Source organism: Polyodon spathula, chromosome 10 (assembly GCF_017654505.1).
Source record: "Polyodon spathula isolate WHYD16114869_AA chromosome 10, ASM1765450v1, whole genome shotgun sequence".
Classification (NCBI taxonomy): domain Eukaryota; kingdom Metazoa; phylum Chordata; class Actinopteri; order Acipenseriformes; family Polyodontidae; genus Polyodon; species Polyodon spathula.
Genome location: NC_054543.1, coordinates 14,064,397 through 14,090,699, shown reverse-complemented (window position 1 = coordinate 14,090,699; position 26,303 = coordinate 14,064,397). Strand labels below are relative to the sequence as shown.

Sequence of the window (26,303 nt, the reverse complement as noted above, 5' to 3'; positions counted from 1 at the left end):
CACTGTAAAGTTAATGCAAATAGGTACAGGAAAGTGAGTTCTGCTTACGATTGGGGGGGGGGGTTATACTTCTGGAAAATCAATCCAATATTTATTTTATATAGTGCCTTTCATAGTGAGGAACAATGCAGAACAAAAAGAAAAACTCCATTGCACAACATTACTTTTGTTGTATATGCATTAAATCCCAGCTAATAGGCAGACTGGGCGTTTCAGTGCCTTCACAGGTATAATAGCATTAATGCTTCAATACATTTATGGTTATAATATGTTTTGCCATTAGGCCATCTGTGCAAAAAGCTAAAAACAGCCACTGCTAAATCCTAGAACATCCAATACGTTGCTCTCCAAAGCTAAAATATAAATCCTTTATCTTATAGCAATGCATCAATATAATGGAGATATAAATTCTAAATTGTTATCAGGGATACAACAACACTATTTTTTAATTTTAAAGAACACTGTGACTGATATTAAAGTCTGCCTCGGATTTAAGTTTGCGGTCTTTGATATTAGGGGTGGGATTTTCGACATCTGTTGCTCGAGACGAGTATTTGAGGATTACAATTTCGGAGTAGTGGAATCCTCTACATAATGTACTAGTGTACATAAACCTCCCAAACATTGCCACAAGCCCTAATTTAAATGCTAAACTAATACACATTGAAGTAATACATCAGGTAATTATAACGTTTGCCACCTTGTGCAGTTAATTGTATTTGGTCAACTATTAACTAAATAATATAATGTGTTCAAATTCACATATCCACAAAACTTTTCATTAAATTGTAAAGAGATCCCTGGCCTACCTGTTTGAAGTATGTCTCAGAGGTAGTTTACTTTTGTGCAGTAGTTCCAACATACAAATAAAAATTGCACTAAATATAAATGGTGGTTCGGTCCAAAAGCTTACCGAATAATTTCATTGAAAAAAGCCTTCCACGTATGGGGAAGATTGGGGAATGGGGTCCAAGAGTCTGTGGTAATTACAACTTTTTCAGCATTATGAAAGTGTTTTTATGAACAGCTGCAGCAGGATTTTCTTATTTTTTCCAGCCTCGCTGTTATTGTTTTATGGGTTGGCGCAGTATTGGGATAATCTTGCATCGATTTCAAAACTGCAGCATTCCCGATTTGCACTGTCCTCGTAGGGGATAACGTGATCACGCCCTGTTCGGCAAAATCTATAGCAAATGTTATGGGTGTTTGCTTTTTATTGTCTTCAGTAGCTCCAGCCACAATAATTCTGAATTTGTTTTCATTTCAAATGGTGAAGCATTGAACTAGTGTTTTTGTGGTACAGCAATTTTGTTTGGCAATTATTTACATACCACGGTTTTCTCGTCCAGTTCCTCAAAATACTTCCAAACCTGGCATCCTTTATTTAGAGATGCCATTTTAAATCGAACAAACTCAGAAAAAATGCTTGTCATTAATGTTATTACCCCACTGTGGAATTGATGCCATACCACGCCTACTACAGACATAAACACAGTACACCAATGAAGTGCCAGATCGACTGAGAAAAACCCCCGCCTCAGTGTCAATCTTTCTGTTGCACCAATTAGAAAAACTGCTTGGAGGCAATTGCCAAACCCCTTCCTTTTTAAAATGTCCGTCTTTACTGTGGCACTAGAGCAGTCTGATACGTCACACACTACTGATTAGAAATGACTAAAATGAATGCATAAAAATGTTTTGGAGACATTTGTCACATAACCGGCTATACGTCTAGCATGTTAAATTTAACCGCGTCTTTAAAGTTTGTTTTTAAAAGTTTCAAATTCCCATCCATACTTGCTGGTGTGTTTTTTCTTATTTTTTTAAATATATTAATCTTGCACATCAGTCGCATGGAGCTCTTTCATTTGCTTTTTATTCCGCACAAATTCTGGTGAGACGGTAAATAAGTGCAAGGTATGTCATTTGTAGTGAATACGAACATCTGATTTTTGTAAACGGATATTTGGCTAAGCAAGATTCTGCCTTCCACCCAGTCCATAAAATCTGGCCATTTCTTTTGTATGTGTATGGTGGGACTTATCTCTGTGCCAAGAGGCTTTAAAACTGTATCACTTCTCTGGTTATGTAATAGTGTATCTGTGTTCTAGGAATTGGCCTTAAAATAGCAGAGCACACAGATATTGCATCAATATTTACGTGCTTGAGTTATCTGCATGAACAGTGCTATTAGAGGTTTGTGTGTGTTGCCTTGAGGCTCTTCCCTTTTCATTTTCCCCCATCCATGCTTCCTTTTTACACTTTAATTCCATTCATCTTACTGTCTTAAGTTTGAAGTTGTGGCACTTGTTAACTTTGCGATGTTGCATGTGGTGCAGTATTAAAACCTACTAAGCCCCTGTCCTTTTGTTGTGAGGGTGGGTTTAAGAGCCTCTAATGTCACAGTAGTTGGGCTAAAGAGTACCAACTGAGTACTGCCAGTATTAGTCTTTTAATGTTAGCTGACTGCCTTGCTATGGTGTGTTGCCAAGGAAGAAAAAAATGATGGTGTAAAAAATTCTGTTAAAGTATGTGGAGTGGAGTTTGGCTGTGGAGTTGCATTTTCAATGGGTTCATTAGTCAAAGCTTCAGTTTTGGCAGCATCTTAAATGTTATAGGTTTGATTACATATCTGGGCTTAAATCTCTGGCGGTTGACTTTTGCTTCAACCTTCCTGGATTTTTTAAATTACCTGGTCCCGGAGAGCTACTGTGGCTGATTGTTTTCGTTTCAACTAATCTTTTACTTAATTGAACCAATTTGCTTAATTAGTCATGATTGACAGGTGTTCCAGATCTTGGCCGTTGATGTAAAGACACCTATAAAACCTGCTGCATAGGGGCTCTCCGGTACCAGGGTTGGAGAACCCCTGCCTTATACAGTAGTAAGGGAAATGGCCTAGTAATTGTGATTTAAAAAAAATCCCCCATTTGCGGCAACAAAATACTATGTGCAACTAGAAAATGTGCAATATTTATATTTGAGTCGGAAGCTGTCGAGTAAAAAAAATCTGTAACATGGTTTTATAATGGGTTAGTCCTCTGCAGTCCTATGTCGGACCAGGTGCGACATTCCAATTTTCCTTTTCCCGTCCACTGTCAGACCCTGTCCGACATAATCGAAAAGACATAAAGCACAGGTTTCTAGTCCATTTTTTCTCAGGAAAAAAAACTGAGAAAACCTTTCAATGTCTGAGGTGAGACCAAAAAAAAAAAAAAAAAAGCATATCTCATAGCCCCATCCACTACAGAGATAACACGGACGTAATAAAGGAGGTAGCTGCTTCTGCATCCAGTGCTCAAAGAATATCAGACATTTGCAGTGCTTTTTGGGATGTTATAGTTATAAAGTAATGACTTGGATTGCATTATTGAGGAAATCATCTCCTGATCACTCTTTTTATCAGTATGCGCGTCTGTAAAGAGGTATGTGAAATACAGCGAACGGGATGGAGCTTGGCTGTAGATACAATACTGAGTGTCCTTTTATGAGTTCAGTGCTGTAGCTGTAGTGACACCAAGCTGAACAGGCATGCTCATGCTATGCTGCAGTAGGAGGTTACAAATGGCATAGCCTAGGAACAAATATCTTTCAAAAATGAAAGTTTTGCAGTTATTTTCTGTATCCTAATGTGTATTGTATCGTGGTAATACTGTGAAGACCCTGTATTAACATCTATTCTGTGCACACTGTTCTGGTCACTAACCATTCGGTTAGTGTGTGAATTGCTTGATTGTACCTTTTAACCTCTGCAGCCATGATCCTAATTTATTTATTTGGCAGGTGCCTTTTTATATGGCCCCATACTGCCTGTGTCTGTAGAATGCACTCCAATTCACCAGGAAACCCAGATTTTTCCCACTACTGCCCTGTGCTAGGGTACCGTGTCACATGTGTGGGTAACAGTTGATAGGAACCTGTTACACTACGTAACCCTCACTATACATTACTCTCCCCTGAACTAACATAATTATGAGCCAGTATTCGTACGACGACACCTGTTGCTTCATATGGCTTTGGCTGGGCATTGCCTTCACAAGCACTGCTTGCAGTTTCAGGGTTGGGTAGCTGTTCCTGCAGAGCAGACGTTCTCTCCACACGTGTGTGCGGCGCCTCTCTGAGGCATGGCGTTGCAGTCGCCCTGAGCCATCTGCACCGAGTGTTTTTAAACTGACGGACACTCAGTAGAGATCCGGCCACCTGCTGATTTTTGAGGACCGACACAGGCAATCGCTCACTGCCCCTCCTCTCAACCTAACCCAGCAGGCAGCAAAGTCTCAGCCAAGCGCCCGTCTGTAAACAATCAATTATCAAACAAATCAACTCCAAAATGCGCACACAATAAGCCCATTTCCCCACGTAAATTACACAAACCCTAATTTCCACATGTGCACGGTAATCTCCCTGCTACATGCCCCTTAGTATTAGAAAGGTCTTGTGTTGTGTGTTCTTTAATACAGTTGATTTTTACTGGTGCACAGATGTGCAACAATTAGTTGATGCATTGACTTACTGGTCATCCATTCTTAAATTTCCAGAACTTCAATATGGTATTGGTGAATCGATGCATCAAATTAGAGCTTGGCCAGTTTGCATTAAAATGGTGATTTATGTAGTTACGTGCTTAGATTGGTGTTTAGTATGGTAGGTAGCCAACTATTTATGCACAACAATGTTTTTAGTTATTGGATTTTCTGATAATGTACGTTCATGATTTTGAAAAGTGAAATCATATTGAAGCATATACAAGATGTCTGTGTACGTTTTCTTGTATTCTGTAGTGAATTCGATGACTGTCCCTAGACATCAGCTGTGTCTTAACTGTGAGCATCAACCACTGCTGGTCTAAATCTTCATGTCCTGAATATGAATGTTTTGGTAGTGGATTTTAGTACAACAACTTTTAACCCTGTGCCTGCCTATGGGGAGTAACCATATGTAATATGTTTGGTTGTGGGATGTTATATTTTTTTCACATGTAAACCACGCCTCCCAAAGAATATAAAAAAAAAATTGTATATATATTTGTAAAACATACAAATGTACTATTGTCAGTGATGTATACAAAAAATAAAAAAAATTACTCTACAGGAACTGCACAATTTTACAAGGATTTCAGATCAGAATTGAAACTGCTTGTATAGTTGAGCCGTACAGGGTTTTGTAATGTATGTATTTTATAAAAAAGCTACCGAAGTGATGATTGCAGGTCGGCTGTGAAATGAAACTGGAAACGTAATATCTTGTTCGTGATAAGACAGTTATTTATATATACAGGTAACAGTATATCGCAGAAGATGGATTTTTTTTTTTTTATTATTATTCAAAAAGAAAAAACTTGCGAAATCAGTATGCTACCGTATTGGTAAAGACAAAACAAGTGTAAAAAAAAAAAACTTACTACCAATAGATAGCTAAATGATAATAAAAGTAATAATTACATCCAAGTAATTATCCATCATTTTACACACACAGAAACAAAGAAACAGGGAAAACGCACTAATTAAAATATTGAATTTACACCTCGGACGTTAAATGCATACAACTCGTTTACATTAGTTCCACCCCCGTCCGGAGAAACTCTTTCAAAACATGACAAAATAAAAACAAATAATTAAAATAACAGTAAAACAAAATAAAAGGGAATCTCGGATGTCTGTACAGTAACTTTATTTTTTTGTCTCGTCATATCCTGCCCAGCATGCAATCAAACACACACAGCATTACAGAATTATTTTTTTAAAAAGTGTGTAAAGTTTTTTTTTTTTATTTTTAAATAAACATTAAAATGATTTATTTATTCCCAGTTCTTAGCTTTCGGATGAGTGTTAGATCAGCACTTTAGGGCGTGTAGAAGGGGAGATACAGACGTTTCAAATGTGCGAGTACTACTCTGCTGTAGTGGTGGACACAATCATCCGTTTTTTTTTTTTTTTTTTAAAGAAAAAAGTCCGACCTGCACCAACCCTAAACAAATTATAGAGGCATTCACCATAGTCATGGCTATGACTTAATGGAAAAAAAAAAACAAGATTGCTGGTCGGACATCTGAGATACGATGCGTTTTGTAATCTACATCAAAGTATTGAAATATTAGCATGTCTGCAGCAAAGGGTTAAGTTTTAGGAGTTATACAAATCTAAAAAATCGAATTTTGCATGCGAGTGACATTAAATATGTGATTTTATATTATTCACGTGTTGTCGAACAGTTTCTGTTAACAAAAAAGAAACATCTGACAGTGCATGAATGCTGCCTGGTGAAATTTTGAAGGTTTAGAACTACCTTTGAATTCCTGGCTAGCGAATGAACCTTTGAACACAGCCCTAACAACTTGCATGTGTAACTTCGTGCTGTGTATTAAAAGGGGAAGAGTTATGTTATCCAGAAGTTCTGAATACAGGGCTGAGACTAGCTGATATCGTGCTGCAGTTTGCAAGATGTAACTGAACCCTGATGAGGTCACATCTGTTCAATGCTTTAAACAGTGTTGTTCAGGGTTCTACCCAGGAATTTTGTACAGCCGGGCAGCAGAACATTCTAGCCAGGAGTACTTTTAACGGAAAAATAAACTTGCCTTTCCCTAACCCTTAGTGGTCCATTTATTTTAATGACATGTCGGCAAATTTTATTAAATGCAGTGTAATGAAGTAAACAAGCATCAATGAACTCCTTTCTAGCGCATTGCTGTTTTGTTATCTTTGCTGTGACTTTTTTTATATATATGTGCACGCACTGGAATTCGCTTAAACTAAAAGAACGGAAGAAACTAGTGTCAAAGTGAACTTTGGCAAACGGATCGGGGTGGTGATCTCAAAGATATTTCAGTAAATTGGTATTTCCTCAGTTTTGTTTTAAAACATGATTTGATATTTTGACTGTACGCGATCAACCAGATTGCTGTTGTCATCTGGCTGAAATTCAAAATCATTCCACACCAAGCTTCTCTACAGCATTCGCCATGACTACTGCAGTAATTTAATTTTCCCAGAGTTTTTAAAGCACATATTTAGTTTTGTTTTAAAACTAAATTAAGTATAACACAGTATCGAAAAACCGTGATATTAGGTATTATAGGATTTTGGTATCATGAGTTGGTTCATGAGGGTGAAGTAAGGCCTCAGCTTTTAATGGCTAACCTTTTGAAAATTAACAAATATCCGAACATGAAAATTCCATGTTCGTCCCAGAACTTTCATAATATTAAAAAAAAAAAAAAAATAATAATAATCACTGAAGTTGAAATAAAGCTGTTTAGTGTGCAGTTTCAGCTGCTAGGGAACGTGGTTTTGTGTGCTCGTTTTTCTTCTGTTGGATTTAAGATTGCAGAATGTTCTGAAGATGTTGGGTTGTCTCGAATGCAGTAGATGAACTTTGCTTTTTCTTGTCGGTCACTTGGGTGTAACTTTGGCAATATGTCAGGAATCTTGCCACTACCACACACTTATGAGAAGTCATACTAGTGATCCAAGTGGCATATTGTTGGATCAAGATACCCATTGGCAACAGGTCAGTGAAACTGTCAACTTTAGCGGATTGTTGTAGCTAATGAAACCAATTTCTTGAAATACGGTTTCACTGTAGTGCTGCAAAGCAAGAATGCAGGATTTTTAGTTTTCTAAATAAAAATTCAGGTATGCTTTAGATTTTTTCATTGAATTCTAGCAATTCAGTTGCTTCTAGTTGGCAATACAAAATACTGTAAAATAAAGTGGAAAAAGCCTTCAGTCATATTGGTAGGTTTTGGCAAATGTTAAACTTTGACCTCCTGCCTCCTAGTTTGCCTACTACTTCGAAATACCAGTAAGTGAGCCTTTAGAGATGTTTAAAAAGTATGTCATTAAAAAGTTTACAGTGCTCTCCAATTGTATGCCATATAACAGCCATTTTAAGTTTAACAAATCATTCACCAAATGCGAAACAAGTCTGAAAACCTTTTGCAATTTGTTTGGCTAACTTTTTGAAAACCGTGAAGTATAAAATTAACGACGACATTTTGATGGATGACTTGTCGGTTTGCCTTAAGGTTTTACAACCTTACTACTTTTTTTTTTTTTTTTTTTTTGTAGCAATAAAAGCTTTTTGTAATTAAACATTTTCATATTGCTTGGAAATATTGATTGTGAAAGGTTGCTGTTGTAAATCTTGCAGGAAGATTACAGTACTACTGTAAATGGCCAAAAAGCAATCTGAAGATTGTGGATTTATATTATGACAAAATTGGTCTAGGTCACGTTACCTTTTCCTACGACAGACTGGGCTATTGATGGATGTGGATAGTGGTCTGCTTTTTATCTTTGGCGCAGGGTGTCACAAAATGCTTTCATGTTGGTAATACTTTGATCTTCACAATAGAAATGTAACCGTGTTCTAAACCATAGTGTACATACAATGTAGTTCATGATCATAGCTGTGATTGTGGTTAATGCAGAGAGAATTATTTCACTTTGACTGCCTTAAGTTTAGTCTTGGTGATGGGTTTTCTGATGGAGCCTGGTTACTTAAAACTGATGGACAATATAGTCAATTTAAATAGACCTTTTAGGAGTACAGTTGGCCCTCGTTTATTTAACCCCTTCCTTTCTGAACATTACGTTTACAATAACGTAGTTTTATAGCTTATCTACAATTTAGGTTCCAGTACTGGAAAAAACATTCAACAGTTCTGTACTTTTATTAAAATAGTATTTCAAGTAGTGACATGCATTAGTTGCAAACCTAGAGCTTGCAAAACTGAAACCTGCAGTAATGAAAATAAAGCTAATAAAATAAAGTGTACACTTGGTGTGAAGTGCAAGTGTGCTTATGATGCAAGCAGTACTGTTGGCTTGCACTTGCTTTTACTTGCAGTATTTTACAAATTCAGTATTGGCAACAGTACAGTACTATGACTTTTTAAACAAATTAAATACAAAAATCTTGTGAATGGCTTTCCAACTGGTAAAACCTGCATAATAAAGCGACAAACAATATAATTAGGCTACTTGCACAGTTCTGTTTACTGACACGTGTTCCTGCTGCTTCCTGTTTGTTTTTAACTCGGTCACATGTCTTTGGATAGATAAGCGAGTTGTTAATAAGCAATATAGTGTTCACGTAACAAACATACAGACCTGAGTCGGAAAATGCATGTGATGGTTATATGTAGCATTTTATAATAGAATTACTGTTTCAATGTTGACCGATTGACAGGCAGATAAATGGGTGCTGTCTGTCTGATGTTGTTGATATTAAGACCACGGCATAAGCGTCTCCTTTTTAATATATGGTTTACTTGGTGGACCAGTGATTTTAATTTTTATTTATTTATTTTTTGAACTATAAATTATTCTGTCTAATCAGATGCCTGCTTTTCAAAATTTGTAATGTGGATAAGTGATTTGGATTTTGTAATCCTGTATCTTGCGATTATCTGGATTGTTTAGATCCGGTTTGTCAGAAAATTGCTGTATTATATTATTTATCCAGATTACAAATTATGATTTTACAAAACCCCTGTCCCCCCTCAAAGTAATTTCGATCACAATATAGGATTACAAAATCCGGTTTACTGTTATCCAGACAAAGTTTTGAAAAACCGCCCCCTGGAGTACCAAGTGCCTGAAAAGTTTAAGCGATCTGCACTGTAAATGGATTTCAATTCAGATTCTACAGCTGCTATCAGTATGCATTAGATTGTGATGGCGGTTCAGATTATAGGTCATTTGGGACCAGCAAGGTCCATATGAGCGAGAGCCTACTGTACTAAATATCTAAGTTGCTGGACTCCTGTTTTGCTGAGGATTGTATGAATCTGCTTGTCTTCAGTGTCTTGATGTCAATTTTTATAAGTGATAGGTGCACTGTTTAGTTGGTGCGGTTTACCTGAAATCTAATGCTGATAACAACAATACAATAACAAAAGCTGTGGCACTTAAATAATTGTGTACTATAAAACCTGCCTTGATGCCATACGCTGGAATCAATCCCCATTCATGTGGGACTCGAGCACTAACTATTTTTGGTACAAATATTTCCTTATTCAGAAAGCTACTGTCTTGTATATTATGTTCTGGCTTATTCTAGAGAATGCACTTTGACTTTAACACTAATGCTAAAAAAAAAAAAATGTGAAGAGGGTAGTATTAGTTACCTTATAGTAAGTATTACGTTGTTAGCAGTTTGTGTAATGAAGGTGGTATGCTGGGCTTGTACTTTGTGCCTTTTGAACTAAATGCTATTTTCTTCAGTTTTCCTTGACTTCTGCAATCAGATATTTATCCTAACATTATTGCCATGGGGTTTCCTGCCGAAAGACTTGAAGGTGTCTACAGAAACAACATAGATGACGTAGTACGGTAAGGATTTAACATTTTCTTTTTAAATATATTTAATACCACATTTGCTAATCAAGTCATACAATTTATATTCATATACGTGTGGAGGTTTTCATAGGCTTACAGTGCTGCTGGTCTCGTGGCAACATCTGTATAGGCTTGGTAAACAGAACTCGGAAGTGCCTGTGAAGTACCTGCAGTAAATTGCTATTCTATAACTGAAAATGGAAACTTTGAATATTGAATAGTTGCTGAGTAAAGACTATTCTTGAAAGACCAACTCTAGAAGTCAGAATTGGGATTACCAAGTAAACGTGAGTGTGCACACACCTGTGCATTTAAACATTCTGTGTGGTCCCTTGTGATATCTGTCAAAGATGATTGCTCAGTTTGTTTGTCCAATGTACTGATTGCATGAATCTACTGCAGCAACAGCTGTGACCCTGCATGTCTATTAATATAATGTTAGTATTCTGACCTATATATAATATTGCTGAACAGATAGGGTGGCCAGCACCTAGCTTGATTCTGGGTTAGCAGCACAAAGGTTTAGTTCCATTTGCAGAGCACCCTGGATAGGGTGTGTGCAAATGTATTTATTATACAAAAGAGCGGGCCATAATAGTTGAACTCTGCTCTCGGATAGGGTTTCAGGCTATTGGGTAATTTCCTCACTGAGCTAATTTATTTTAGGGAAAAACTGTAAATCATAATTGTTTAATAGATTTAAATAGTTAAGCTTTCTGTATAAATGCTGCTTTTAACTTTCTTATTCAGTTTACTCTTACATTGAATGTATATTGTCCTATTTTGCATTTGTGATTTACAACGCTTGTCAAGATACGATAAATTAAATATTTTTGAAAAAATATTAACTACTAAAAGCAGTGCATTTTTCAGTAAAATGCTAAATCCCAAATGTCGTTGTATTTGCTTATTTTACTGCAAATAAAGTTGAGCCATCCCAAAAAACAAGTGCATGGCTATGCAGCAACAGCAAGGTTTTTGTTCTCCAGTGCTTTAAACAAGCAAAATTTAAAATACTGTATTACTTAAATTTGAATTAGACCCTCTTGTATTGACGCCACAGTCATATATCCTCATTATAATAGAGGCCACCCTTGAATAAACTCTGCTATCAATAAAGAAACATTTTAAGGCTTTTTTTTTCTCCCCGTACTAAAAAAAATAAATAAATAAATAAATAATAAACGCAATAAACAAACGCGCAACAGTGACTATCGACATTTAATGCCCCTGAAGAGACGGGAGCCTCAATCTAGCAGGTAAATTACAAACTAATGTACACAAACATTACGCACATTTTAATTTATGGTAGTACAGTTCTGAAAGAAAATGCAAGATTAACTGCTGTCCTTCTGAAGTTAAGTGGTTTTGTTTTTAGTTCAGTTGTAATTACTGTACTCGATCACGTACAAATAAAAACAATGTGCTTACTATCTATGAGAAGATTTAGTTTTTGGTTTTTCTTGCAGAGAAATTACAATCAAGTAAGTTGCAGTGCGAAAAAATAAGAGTAGGATATATTGTTTTACAGAAATCAAAGATATTCCGAGGTGATTTTTGGTGCAGAAAAACATTACGTCACACTCTTGGATTTAACTGCCACACCAGCGTTGTTCCGCCCTTTAACAAATACACACTCCTGATTCACTGGCATAGTACTCCCCTGACCTTCTAACTCCCACCTAATAGGCTGTTTGTAACTGTCACTGATAAGTGTATGGTAGTCACAGTAGGTGAGCCACACACGCTGCTACATACAGGTAGGCTACCGTATTACAGAAAATAAGCAACCGCGATACTTCTAAAATGTCATAAATCGTAATAAAATATTGCATTGTTTGAAAATCGTAGTGTTATTAATAAAGGCTGCCCTTTTAAGTGCCACAGTCATTATTGATCAATTTAAAATAGACGCTGCAGTGCCAAATTGAAGTAATACGGTAGCTGCCACACTGTTTTTATCGTGTCCAGTATGTCATGGCGGTCTGTTAACCTGCCCTTTTGATTTGTCATAGTAAAAAATATTTGGAATGCGCTAAACGGGACTATTTAAAGATGGACTAACTTAGTTTTAGCAAACGAGTTACACGTGAACTGGACTTGACCCCTGGTTACATTGTCTGAATGACTTCCTCCATTTTTAAATGAGAAGAGTGACCACACAATAGCAAAGGCATGGTAACACACTTGGGTTATAGTAAATTGTGCCCAGAGGTCCCATGATCTAGTATAAAGTTACAGTATCTGTAGATAGACAATGTGAAATTGTGATAACTTGGTAACTCTAGCCCAAGTTTCAGCATTATAACATGGGGATATATGGAGGAATCTAAACTGATGCATGTCATTGTGTCCACTGGTCTTTCCTTAAAATCTAGGGAAATACAATTTTACAGAGAACTAAAACTTCTTTGTATGTGAATGTTTGTTTGTTAAAATCCCTTAAGTTTTTTTTTTTTTTTTTTCATAAATGATTTCCCTTGGATTAAACCTAGTTTTAAACTGATAGCAGCTGCATGCTGTTTAAGTTTGGTATAGGCACATACCATCCTTGGTTGTGTTGTGCCTTGTATTAAGGGTTTGTTGTTATCTAGGATTTTGCCATGTCATGTTTCACTGCAGCAGGAGACATGCGCTACAGATTGCAAGTGATGTAATTCATTTAGGGAGACACAAACACAAAGGTTGATCTTGAGTACAGAATAAACATTCAATTTGCTGGTTCTTTTATCAAACATAACCAGGTGATTTTAAGAATGCATTCAGCAGGCAATGGTGTTGGCCTCTGCCTTTTTTGCTGGATAAGTTTTTTTTTTTTTTTGTATTAAAGTATGTATCAACAATAGGAGCATATGCCAAAAAGAGTTCAGAAATACAACTGGCTACTGTAGTCCTTCCCTCTCCCTGCCAGATGGTGCCATATTTAATTTCAGTTGATCTGACCCATAGAACATTGTGGCTAGACATATGCATTGGTTAATTTTACTTTTAAACTTTTTTGGTTTTGTTTAAGTACACAAAAGAATGTTTGTATATGCATGAGTGTGCACAAATTGCTGTATGACTATGCACATTACTAATGGTATTTGTCATCTTTTTAGGTTTCTGGATTCAAAACATAAAGATCATTACAAGATATATAATCTGTAAGTGAACTTTCTGTAAATTCTGTGATTTTTATCGAATTCATCTCTGATATAAATGATCAATCTGTTTCACATTTCCATTTTACTTCGTTTACAAACCTTTTGATCTGATATGACATCCTGGGATCCATGCTACCAGGGATGCTTTATTTTTGTTTTCTACCACAAACTTCTAAATGCAATTAATTTTTTCCAGTGTTTTCATTTAACGTGTACATTTCTTTGCAGATGTGCAGAAAGACATTATGATGCTAACAAATTTAACTGCAGAGGTATGTTCTCTTGCATTTATACCAAATTGTAAAGTATTGCAACCTGATGCTGAAATTGCTAATTTATTTTTAAATTAATACAAATACCTGGATTAAAAAAAAAAAAGTTAATACTCCTAATTTGCTTTTTACAATAATTTTGCATTCAGAAATTCAATACTTTTTGGACTAATTCCAGGTTTTTAAAGCAAATCAATGTGTTGTCTGTGTTGGCTTGAAATTGACTAAATGTGTTTGTTTTCCACCAGTTGCACAGTACCCCTTTGAAGACCACAATCCACCCCAGCTAGAGCTTATTAAACCTTTTTGTGAAGATCTTGACCAATGGCTGAGTGAAGATGACAATCATGTTGCAGCAATTCACTGTAAAGCTGGAAAGGGACGAACGGGTGTAATGATATGTGCTTATTTGCTACACCGAGGCAAATTCCTAAAAGCACAAGAAGCACTAGATTTTTACGGTGAAGTGAGGACCAGAGACAAAAAGGTCAGTCGTGGCAGCTTGCATACATTTGGCTGAAAGAGGTGTATATGTATGAAATTCACAAAATGCAGTTTAAGCCTATGATTTCAGGTGACAGGCTTGTGCATTACTTGCTCATACAGACCTTTTGCCATTTTAATGTGTTCACATTTTGGCATGTAAAATTTGTATGCTTGTGCTAATGTTATTAAAAAAGACATGAGAGATAATGGTGTGCAATCTTACTTTTGCATTTAAATATTTAATATCTGGAGAATGTACGTGGATATGACTAAACTATGAATTTATTGATAAATGCACTTTATTTTATTAGTGTTTGAACAGTAATCGATCACGTGAATTGGTCTTTTTCAGGGAGTGACAATTCCCAGTCAGAGGCGTTATGTATATTACTACAGCTTCCTGTTGAAAAACAAGTTGGACTACAAACCAGTGGCATTGTTATTTCACAAGATGGTGTTTGAAACTGTACCCATGTTCAGTGGCGGAACATGCAGTAAGTGACTTATTTTTTATGCTTGATTGCAGACTTTTGAAAAAATATAATGCAGTATTTATACTACTGGTGTGCACATTGTACGCTTGAAGAACTAGACTAACGAATTGTGCACTGAAGCCCAAATTCAAGTCTAAGCACTGGTACAGTGCTTTTATTTCATCTCGTATGAAATGGTGGGAAATGTAAAAATATGCTGGTAGTCAGGACTCCAAACTGTATGCATAAGTCCAAATGACAAATAAATGCACTACAGTTAATTCTGAGTCAAATGTAGATGCTGAAGAAGCTGTGTATATGGCAGACTAAAGTTTTCTTCAGGTTCTTCACTATGTAACAATAGGTCAGGTGCTGGTTGAGCACAACAGTGTTAAGTAATTTGGTAATGCCCATTTGGGGGGGAGGGGTTGGATATTTCACCTGCATCTTCCTCATTAACCTCACGTTTTAGTTTGAATTACTTGTGCTTTTTTTTTTTTTTATTTAATTTTAGAATTGTATTTTTGCATGTAGAGGTTAGTAAATTGTTTTTTGTTCCTCTTGAAGTTTGCATTGTTTTTAAAAGATCTTGACATTTCTTTTGTCTTTTTGCCTCTTGTCTTGATGCTTTTTATTACTGTTTTTTAAATGTATTTCTCTTACTGGTTTCAAAGGGTAGCCTGCTATGAATCTTGATACACAGATGTTACCAGACATTTTCCACAACTGTGTAGTGTATTCTACACCAGGGGTCTGCACCATATAGAGTGGTGACAGTGTGTGTGTGTGTATATGTATGTATGTGTGTATATATGTGTGTGTGTGTGTGTATATATATATATATATATATATATATATATATATATATATATATATATATATATATATATATATATATATATATATATATATACACATACATACATACACACAATTTGTTTATTGACCACGGACAAACAAAACAGAAGTTATATGCAATTGTGTGACATTCCCTGCCTCAGACACTGATAACTCTCCTCTGTGTATGGACAAGCTGCTGTACACATTTCTTTTTCAACCTGCATCTTGTAGAATTTCTTTCCCTCAAGTGCCCTATTCTGAAATGGAAAGTTGCTCAGCTTTTCATATATTTTAAGCAAATACCTCTCACTTGAGATGAGCAGAAACCACTTTACAATAGAAAAAACAACCCCCCTCCCAAAACCAGCCTTCCCCCAGCTAGTTGTAAAATCTCACGTGATATGCTTGCTGATTGTAAATGTAACTGATGCTACCTTGAGATGCTGTAGATGGCGGCTGTGATGTAACGTAAATCTGAATAAACCATTTCCACCAACACGACAAATCTCTTTTCCATGCACCTTTTATTAAAGTAAATTGCTATACCTCATACCTAAGATGGCATTTTAAGAAACTGTATGGAATAGTAACACCCTGAAATTTACAGTACTTTGATACGCAAATTCGATATTTGCCAAGTAGACATTTACGCTTGTATCGCTAGTCAAATTTAAATGTACGTAATGCATCATGATGGAGCATAAACTTATTTTTGCTTCAACAATGAAAAAGTGACAACTATATAGCAGAAAAGGTATTAAGGTGGATGATATATATATTTACATTTTAACTTCCCATTGCGTTCGCTAACAGTGACATAAAATATTTATCTATATATATATATATATATAGATATACTATATATATATATATATTGTAAGCTATATACTACCATATATATATATATTATATATATATATATATATATGTATTATATATAAAAAATATTATTTTTTTTTTTAAATTAAAAATAAAATTGTTAAAACTTGGGGTCTACCCCAGCAAGTGTCTCCAGGACCTAGTTTTAATCTCTTTTTTTTCTCTATGATGTACAATTTTTGTTCTCAAAACAAGGGCGTGAGCAGATTCCGCATGGTTTCAGAAATAAAATCAGCTTTTCATCAATCTATTTTTTGAGGATTTTTTTTTTTTTTTTTTTTTTAAATCTTCCATACATATATTGCACGTTAATATGTTGTTTCTTGGGCCCTGTCCACACAGTGCCTTTTAAACCAGCTTAAAAGTGGTAAATACGGTTACACAGCTTTTAATACAGGACTCAAGACCACCTCGGTGTAGTCTCAAGTCCGGTTCTAAATTAGATCGCATCAGGTAGTGCATTTTGTCAGAAGTGTGGATGCTGTAATGCCGAACTAAGTTTTGTGTGTATCCTCCAATATCCCAAAATGCTTTGATATGTCAGGTGCCTAAAAGACTTGCTGTCAGTGTACACTCTGCACTAGGTATTCATTTCTATGCTTTAAAAAAAAAAAAAAAAAAAACTTTCCGAACATCTCTTAATTACACAAGTTTTGTGTACAAGAAATTACAAAACACAAGTTTTAATTGTACAAAACACGCTTCTGTGGGCCGTACAATGTAATAAGTAGTACCATTTTATATTTGCTAAATGTACAGTTTAAAAACGTATACAATTTGAATTACAACGGCTGTACCAACAAAAACATAGGCAGGAAAAAGTTGCCGTTTTATTTTTTTCTGACTGCCCAAATACTGCTGTGTCTGTCATTTACTGTCCCAGATGTACCTTATTTGCACAAAATAATCCCTGTGGAACAGGAAAACTGTACATATTAAACTGGTCCGTTTTAACCACAGTAATTCCCCATTAAAAACCTGTTTGGCAAGGACATGGCTCTCCAATATGTTAAACACAACTCTGTTTTAACAGGATCTGTTAGGTGGAGTGCACCTGTACCAATAAATAACATTTTACTAGCTTGTGCTTCAAAAGCAAGCAATGTACTCGCTTTACCTAGGAAACTAATCTTTTATTATTAATTTCTTGGCAGATGCCCTTTCCCAGGGTGACTTAGTTGTATACCATTAATTCATATCAAGAATTACAGAATAAATAAGAGCAAGATATAAAATACAATGACTTCAGTCCTATATGCTCTTGCCATAGCAGAGGCATGCAATTTAAAAAAAATAAATCTACTTTCCCTCTCCTCGTCGCACAAAACACGCAAAAAAGTAGAATATAACTTGTAGGATTTTGATTTGATTGTGAACACAATCAATCAATCAATTAGTGATTTAACAGGGGTGGATCTAGCCTTGTAGCTTGACTGGTTCCCTAAATTTAACATGCACAATAGGTTCCCTGTGACACCAGTTCGACAAATTTTATAAGGAAATGTTAAACATGTCAGTCTTAATGTTTTAATAGTTTCCCAAAATCGATGGATTGTGCATGTCCGGTAAATAACTAAGTAATCCAATAAAAACAAATTATAGCTTTTTTAAATCCCCCCCCCCACCAAGACAGTGAGTTTTTGTTCACAATGCAGTTTGCAGATGCACTCTGCTCATTTTATATGGTGTGTGACCCGGATGTTTACAATATCCTGCAAGGTGTATTGAAAGGTGGTAGCTATTGATGTATTGCTCTGGTTTTTAATATAGCAGGGGGAGCACTTCACTAATTTTAATACATTTATAGAATGCCTTGAGTAGGAGAATGCAATTTAAGCAATTCTGCATGTTTCTCCTAATGTGGGCATTAAAGTAATTTGAGAAAAGTCTACTATTTGAGTTTTGTCCAGTTTCTTGGATTTTGGTGTTTGACTAAATTTTCTATCAGCTTCATATTCTTGCACTGGTATAGTTTTTTTTTTTTTTGTAACTTCCACAGATAACTGGACTTTTTTTTCTTCAATTCAATGACGATGTGATCAAAAATAACAGTATATAATACAACACAATAGTTTTAAAAAAAAATTAAACATCTGGTGACTATTGCAGATCATAACTAATTATTTTTATATTGTCATCTAATCAAAAGATTAAATAAAAAGATAAAGATAAAAAAAATATATATCCATTTAAACATGGGATACACAGTCAATTAAATAATCCATAAAATTGTTTAATACAGTAATACCTAATGCATTACTCTGCTGTTTGTTGGGTATGCTGATGCAGTAGCAAAACAGGCTTTTTTTCAAATTTTTTTTAGCAATTTTACTGTTTAACTGGGACAAAAAATCAAGGCTGAAAACTGACAATCCTAAATTTCCCAGAATGTCTGGTAACCCTAATGTAGTTCCCGACAGACATTTTGTTTAATTTTTTACTCTACTTGTTTCCACAGAATATGAACTAAACTGCAAAATGTTTAATTCCTAGTTAAGTTACCTTGTATAGGCAGTTTGCTATGTGCAAAAGGACAGAGTCCAGCTGTTCACATTGAGTTTTTTCAAACAGACCGAGACCACCTCTTTTTAGGTGGACTTGGTATGATTAGTTTCCCAAACAGACTTTGTTATTCACTTTTCACACCGAACCGTACAGAGTGAGGACCCAACCCTCTAAACAGACCTACTGTGAACTTCTTTTTTTGTACGTTTACTAGATTACTGCTTTTTTTTTTTTTGTAACCAATAGAAGATCAGCTAGTTTTCTGCAACTAGCCAATCAAAAGTGTTAGGTGTGGGACGTAAACACATTTTAAAATGTTTGTGTGGTAGATGCTAGACTTCCGTTGGAAAACTGAATTACAGGCAAAGCATAACAGCAAAACGTCTTGTCCCTCACACAAATCTCGTCTGGTGATACGAATTGCACACCCCTACATAGTTCCCCACTAATCTTTGACCTAAAATTTATTTGCACATGCATGTCTAGTTTACATTTTAATCCACGTTGTCAAAGTCTCATCCCTAATTTTGACTAAGTTGTAAACTCGTTTAGAAGAGCAGATCCATTATTTTTCAGAATCGGGCCATTAATGTAATCATACATGACATTTAATAAAATGTTTTGCATCTTTACAAGGATGTACTATTTCAATCTTTCCCTTTTTCTTTGTGTTCTGCTATGTGTCTGCGCTTTTTCTTTACTAGTTTGAACTTGGATTCGCTGGTAAAATGGAAAGATGTCTCGCTTTCTTGCTTTTGCTCAATTCACTTTTTTCACTGTCTTTTCAGCTGCTTTAGAAAGGTTTCTTATCGAATTAAAGGTGTATGTCATGTTGTGCTTTGCAGATCCTCTGTTTGTGGTTTATCAGCTTAAAGTGAAGATCCACACCTCAAATCCAGCACACACAAGACGTGAAGATAAGTACATGGTTTTCGAGTTTCCACAGCCATTACCAGTGTGTGGCGACATCAAGGTGGAGTTTTTCAACAAACAGAACAAGATGATGAAAAAGGTTTGTTCAAACCTATTTTTTTCTTCCTTTTTAATGCAGTTTGTGAGTTCAAACAAACTGTTGTATTAAAATGTATCATAGCGTCTTCCACAGAGATATTGAAACAAAATGTTAGTCGTTAAGTGCATCTGTATTACTTTAATTCATGATGTGGCTGTGATTTGATTTTTGTTTTACATTTTCTTTATGGTATATTCTTCTGCATGTTGTATTTGTGTGTGTTAAAATTTTTTTTAGGATAAAATGTTTCACTTCTGGGTCAACACATTCTTCATCCCTGGACCCGAACACAATTCGGAGAAAGTAGAAAATGGAAGCTTACTTGGAGTAAAAGAACTTGATGGAATTCAGAGTACAGAACGAGAAGACGACAAGGAGTATCTCATCCTCTCATTGACGAAAAATGATCTAGACAAAGCAAATAAAGACAAAGCCAACAGATCCTTCTCTCCAAACTTCAAGGTCAGTAGATTAGCATGGAGGGTTAAATACACTGCCTTAAAGTATCTTCTGGAAGTGGTACTCAACTCTGGCCTTCAGGATTTAATCCAGTCCAGTTTTTACTTCAAGCAAGTTCTAATGTTGTTAATTGAAGCTGCTAAGAGGCAATTAACTAATTTAGGACTGGAGTGGATCTCGAGGGCTAGAGTTGAGTACCACTGTTCTAGACCATAACCCACATCAAGGTCACATCTTGCAAAATTATTCAGATATTTAATGCTCAAACTGCTGATTTTTTTTTTTTTTTTTTTTTTTTTTTTTTTTTTTGTACAAAAAATGAGGCTTTAGTTTTGGTTTATTTTTTTTTAATGTATTTTGTGTTTTGGTTTTGGATTGGGAGCTGTCCGGGATGCTTTTTCCTATGGAAATAGGTTTTTCACACACTTGCCACAATGTGGAAAACAGGATTTTTGCTGTAGCTTTTTCTTTTGAATACCTGATCAAGGATCTAAAACCAGTTTCCGTGCAAAATCATAAACCCAGACAAACAAGTACACAGTCTTTCAGGTTCTGAAACACTGAATTTTGGCCATCTACACATCCTGAATTTATAAAAAGCAATTACGTAGAGAAGCACACTAGAGATTCTTTATTGACTTTGAACCACTGATTTCTCAATATACTTCTCTCCCTCAGGTGAAGTTGTATTTTACAAAAACAGTGGAGGAGTCGTCAAATTCAGAGGCCAGCACATCAACTTCAGTAACACCGGACGTTAGTGACAATGAACCTGATCACTATAGATACTCGGACACCACTGACTCTGATCCAGAAAATGAACCTTTTGATGAAGATAGACATACTCAGATAACAAAAGTCTGAAATATTTTTATGGAGGGGGGGGACTAAAAACCACAAGAGAAAAGGAAAAAAAACTTGAATATAAACTGAAAAGCAAGTACCTTTTTAAAATGGCAATAGGACATTGTGTTGAGTAAAATGCTATCAATTATAGGAACAATTCTTTTCCTGACCAATTTTGTCTTGCCCCATACATCCACAAGGTTTTGACACTGTTATCCAGTGGAAAAAGGCTGCGTAATGTTATGTATAAAACTTTTTTGTCAAAAGAACAGTTGAAAAAGAAACTCAAATCCGGAGATAAGACGGCACTTTCCCATTTAATTCCAATTTTATTAGGTGGAGACAGTTCTGGTGTGTACATAAGATCTTTCCTTTTGTGTTCCGTCACCAACTGTAGGTGCTAAAATGCTAACAAGGGTTCATATCCTAACCCACTTCATTCCCACACAACACAAACGACAATGTTACGGTTGGCTAGAAGAATTGCTGAAAAGGTTTGCTGCATTTAATAGAAGCAATTTGTGTAAGGGATGGCAAGAGCACATTTAGAAAGTGTGGGGAGGAGGGTTTGGGAATGGTCTTTGCTGGTTTATGCACCACCTCAAGCTGCAGAAATGCACCTTTCTAGCTTGTGACGGTAGTGAATCCTTGGATGATTATGGAATCAGCTGCTGCTTTTTGTTTTGTGCTTTTTTTTTCTTTTTTTCCAAAAAGCATAAGGGTGCTAGAAAAGGCAGCTAGACGGAGCGATTCTTTTTAAATGGAGGGGTGGAGGAGGGGGGGAATAAAAATTTAAGAAATGCTGCTCCATCTACAGTGTAAAACCAAGGCCAGTGCTTTTGTCAGTCATGGTTTTATATTCTTTTTCCGCCCAGTTTTACCTACTGTGAATGCTTAATGTGCTCTTTGCAGGCTGTTTTTCATAATGTGTAATTATGCAGTAGAAACTGCATGTTGAAATTCTAGTCTAGCAGTTTTTTTTTTTTTTTTTTTTTTTTTTTTGGCTTTATGGCATCTAAACATTTTCCATTCCTTCTACCACTGTGTATTCTGTTAAGTATGCAGGAAAACAGTATCCCATGTAATTGTCAATGTGTTATTTTTTTAATAATAAAATGATACACAAAACAGCAGGGAAACCCAGTGTTGCAATAATGTTAACACTATTAATTTGAAAAGGCTAATTGTATGTTATTGGCATTAGTGTCCATGTCCTTTTTTCTATTTAATATACATTGTTCTAAATAGATTTCTAATCTGTCATTTGAACTGTATTAAGCCAGAAGTTCATTCAAAAATACCGTTAACAAGTTCCATGGTGTCTGGCAGATATGGTAGAGTAGGACAGTCAAATCCTAATAGGATTGCACTATGTAATAAGGGAGTTTCACTGTTCTCCTTGGTTAATAATAAACTGAGGATGTGCTCAATGTTCAGTGTTCATCTTATGAAAATTAACCTTATTGGGGTTTACAGTATCAATAGGTAACTACTTCAGGCAAAGGGCAAATTAACCTTGGATCTGATTTAGCTACTCTGGGATTTCAGATGTTTGGCTCCCAGTCAACTGTTTGTAGCCTTATTGTGTAAGGTCTAACTAGAACTAGATCATTTTGTATATCAAACAATGGTGCTTACAAACTGCCAAACACCAAATGTTAAATAGCTAATAAACAGGAGCCAAGAATCTCTGCCCAACATACAACGCAAGTAGCATTAGTGACACACGCGTGTGTGAGAGGGAGAAAGATGTCACTAGAAGTACAATGTGCTCCTTGCTTGTAATTGTACAATCCAAAAAGTAGGTGTCTGTGACAATGAATAGGTTTTAACTTGTTCTCAGTCAGTTTGGAGTGGGGTAGTACAAGTGTAGGTTTCAGGAAGTCTCTTGCTTTATACATGCCCTTTTATGATCATTTCATACATATATATAATATATATACACACACACACACACTAGAACCGAAATCAGGATGTCTCGCCTATTAGTATGCAGGACAGACCAAAAACACTTTCTTGGGCAGCAATATTTGGCGAGTGGTACAGGCTGCCTTTTGCACTACTAAATGTGACTGCTGTGTTGAACTGTCCCTGCTTTATACAACTCTACGTGCTCTTCCCTGGGTATTTATGAGTGAGGAGTGTATTTATTTAGATAAGAGCAAATATAATTGACTCGAGCCAACCCTTTAATATTTAACATTTAAGATTTTTTTTTATTGTGTACATCTTCCAACACAACCTGCCAAAATGCCAATGTGCATATTCATAATTTTTGTTTGTTTTTGTACTGTAATTGTTCAGCCCCCCCCCCTTTTTTTTCCCCTTACAAACTAGAGAAATCATGGAATGTTTTTTGGGATGGCCTACTGGACATTTCCCTTGCCTTTTACATGTTGATGGTGCTTTACACTTCTACTGCTTTGGAACTGATCTACCTTTCTGCACAAGCATGACCGAAATAATGTTTTGGATGCTATTGACTGGGTTAAGGTCACTACATATTCTTAAAAGCTTTTGCACTGTGCCAGGTTTTGAGGATCTCAGTCAGGGGTCCATAAGTGAGAATGTCACTTAAAATTGTCCAACAGGCCTTGTCACATGGTGGAACAAAATGGAATTGGTGCATCACCCCTCCCCCCTCTCCTCCATCCACTGTTTTTATATAGTCTTGGTGAACATTACTCAACCCCCCCCCCCCCACACACAGAACCAAATGCCTTTTTCTTTGACTGTTTTTCTTTTTATTTACTCAGCAGTATTCATGGTATTCTGGTAAATGCATTCTGTAGGTATTCTTTCTCTTCACATCAGTTTCTGGACTGTACTCTTAATACTTTTGGATCTTCAGCAGCTTAAATATATGAAACTGTTCAATGGCATCACTGTTAAGGAGCTTACTGCTGGGTCCCAGGCCATCCCTAATCATCTGTAGCCCCACTTCAGAAAGATTTGCCGCAGTACCTTAAGAGAAGAAAACAGAAAATAAAACTCTTAACAGCCTTAGAGGCCATTAACTGTGGCACAGGTTATAAAACTCGAGTGGAGTTCACAGGCAGCATCACAATTAAGTTTCAGCTTTAAAATATTCATCAAGGTGCCAGTGTTCACGTTTTCATGTCACTAGTTTCCAGCAGATTTGTGCAATATGTTTTAACAATGCCTGTGGTTGCCACAAAGTGCCTCTTGTTTACTGTTAAAAAATACTGTTAAAATACTGTTATGCATGCAGATGGACAGGGTGGAACTGCACTAAATTAAAGGGGCTTTAACTGCAGTGTTGGGCAGAGCTGCCTGCTGCTCTGCCCATTCAATTTTGGGTTTCTTTTCATGTAGAGTATGTATACTCAATATATTTTCAGTCTGTTATAATAATAATAATAAAAAAAAAAAGCCTTATTCCATTTCAGCCTGTTCTGAATACTATTGTGCTGTGCAACAGTCGCTCTGTGTAATGCTATGCACTGAGAATACACAACCAACAAACAGATGTATAAAATTGTGTAATGATGCTCATACAAGTCGGATGTCCATTTGTTATTGTATGTGTTTAACTACCCTTTATCTTAGTGTTATAAACTCCACTTAAAACCAATTAAAGTCTCATTCTTGTCACCATGCATGGAATTTGTTGGTTTTTAATGTTGCATGAGAAAAAGCCTTTAAAAGCCTGGGTATGTTCCTGCAGTTTTTTTTTTTTTTTTTTTTGTATTCACAAAGGGGATTTTCACACCCCTCACCAGACTGACATGTATTGTTTGGTGCGGAGTTGCAGTCTGACTCTGGGAGTGCAGTATGTTCATTTCAAACTCCGTGTAACATTTCTTTTCAGACTCAACTGGAAGGGGTGGGTAATTTACCTGTGTTCGAGGTACACCTATTGTTTTATATTTGCATTTTTATTTTGCAAAACTAAGCACTGGCATAGTGTTCTCCAAAACAGGATTTGTGGCAGTGGAGTCCCAGCTTTTGTTGGTGGGTAAATATTGTCATTATGACAGTAGAGCTTCCGGGTATTTTAAGTTGGCGCACTATCCAAATATCTGAATTATTTAAAGCATGCATTTCATAGAACTGATTTTGTTTAGACCAAGACTGGTAAGAAACATGATACTGAACTCCCTTGAATGTGTCATGTGGATTTAGTCCAGTGCATGAGCTGGAGTCTGCTTTGCCAGTTAAATTATTTTTTGTGGTGGCAGTGAGTCTATTGACCCACTCTGTTTCTTCCACTACTGTACCTTGCACCCAGCTACATTGGTGCATGATAATTATATCCCTCACCTCAGGCTTCAAATGCACTGCCATGCATATGAAAGCCAAGTTGTATCATGCTATCTCAAGATAGAATTTGTTAGATGGTTCTCAGAACTGAAATTGAGGAACTTTAATAGAGGAAGTTCTAAGTGCATAAGCGAAATGAAAAGGTGGGGTGGTATTGTGTGTGTGTGTGTGTGTGTGTGTGTTTGAAACCGTACAGTGAGGCAGGTTAAACTTCTTTTTATTTCGCCAGATATTTTATAAACTGCTCAAAAGCTGTTGCTAAAGAAGCAGACTAGAGTATCCAGATCCGTTTCAATCATATTAAACTAATTTATTTAATAAAGACTAATAAAACAATATTTAAATAATTCAATACTGTGCTATTATGGCTTCTGGCAAAACTTTTGGTCATAGCTGTAAACACAAAATTTAAATATATGAATGAACAAAATACTGATGTAATCTGTTAACCACTCCCTTTTAAAAAAAAAAAAATCACATACATATGAGACAAGTATATATTTTTTAGATGGACATCAACTAAGCTGGAAAAACTAAGTGATTTTCAAAATATTTGTCTAATGGTCTTTGCTTTTGTACTAGAACGTCGAATGTTTTGAGTGGCTATCTTTCTTATGGCTGCATACAGATCTGCTGTGTTTAAATGGTTAATGTATAGTTCTCTAGGCCTTGAATGACTTGGTGGTTCTGCAGCCAGCCAGCCTTATCGTGTTATATAATAGGCCACGCTTTGTGTTCTCACAGTCAAAGACGCTTTA

The 26,303-nt window shown here is 35.9% G+C and overlaps 1 protein-coding gene across 1 annotated transcript in view; it reads left to right on the top strand.

The window, feature by feature from the left end:
* Nucleotides 1-24,876, top strand: part of LOC121321860 (phosphatidylinositol 3,4,5-trisphosphate 3-phosphatase and dual-specificity protein phosphatase PTEN-like) — a 31,509-nt gene extending 6,633 nt beyond the window's left edge. Inside the window, exons 2-9 of the mRNA XM_041261153.1 lie at nucleotides 10,253-10,337; nucleotides 13,445-13,489; nucleotides 13,718-13,761; nucleotides 14,010-14,248; nucleotides 14,600-14,741; nucleotides 19,790-19,956; nucleotides 20,194-20,418; nucleotides 21,094-24,876. Coding sequence (XP_041117087.1) covers nucleotides 10,253-10,337; nucleotides 13,445-13,489; nucleotides 13,718-13,761; nucleotides 14,010-14,248; nucleotides 14,600-14,741; nucleotides 19,790-19,956; nucleotides 20,194-20,418; nucleotides 21,094-21,279 — 1,133 coding nt within the window. The 3' untranslated portion in view covers nucleotides 21,280-24,876. The remainder of the gene's footprint in view (nucleotides 1-10,252; nucleotides 10,338-13,444; nucleotides 13,490-13,717; nucleotides 13,762-14,009; nucleotides 14,249-14,599; nucleotides 14,742-19,789; nucleotides 19,957-20,193; nucleotides 20,419-21,093) is intronic.
* Nucleotides 24,877-26,303: the final 1,427 nt, after the last annotated feature.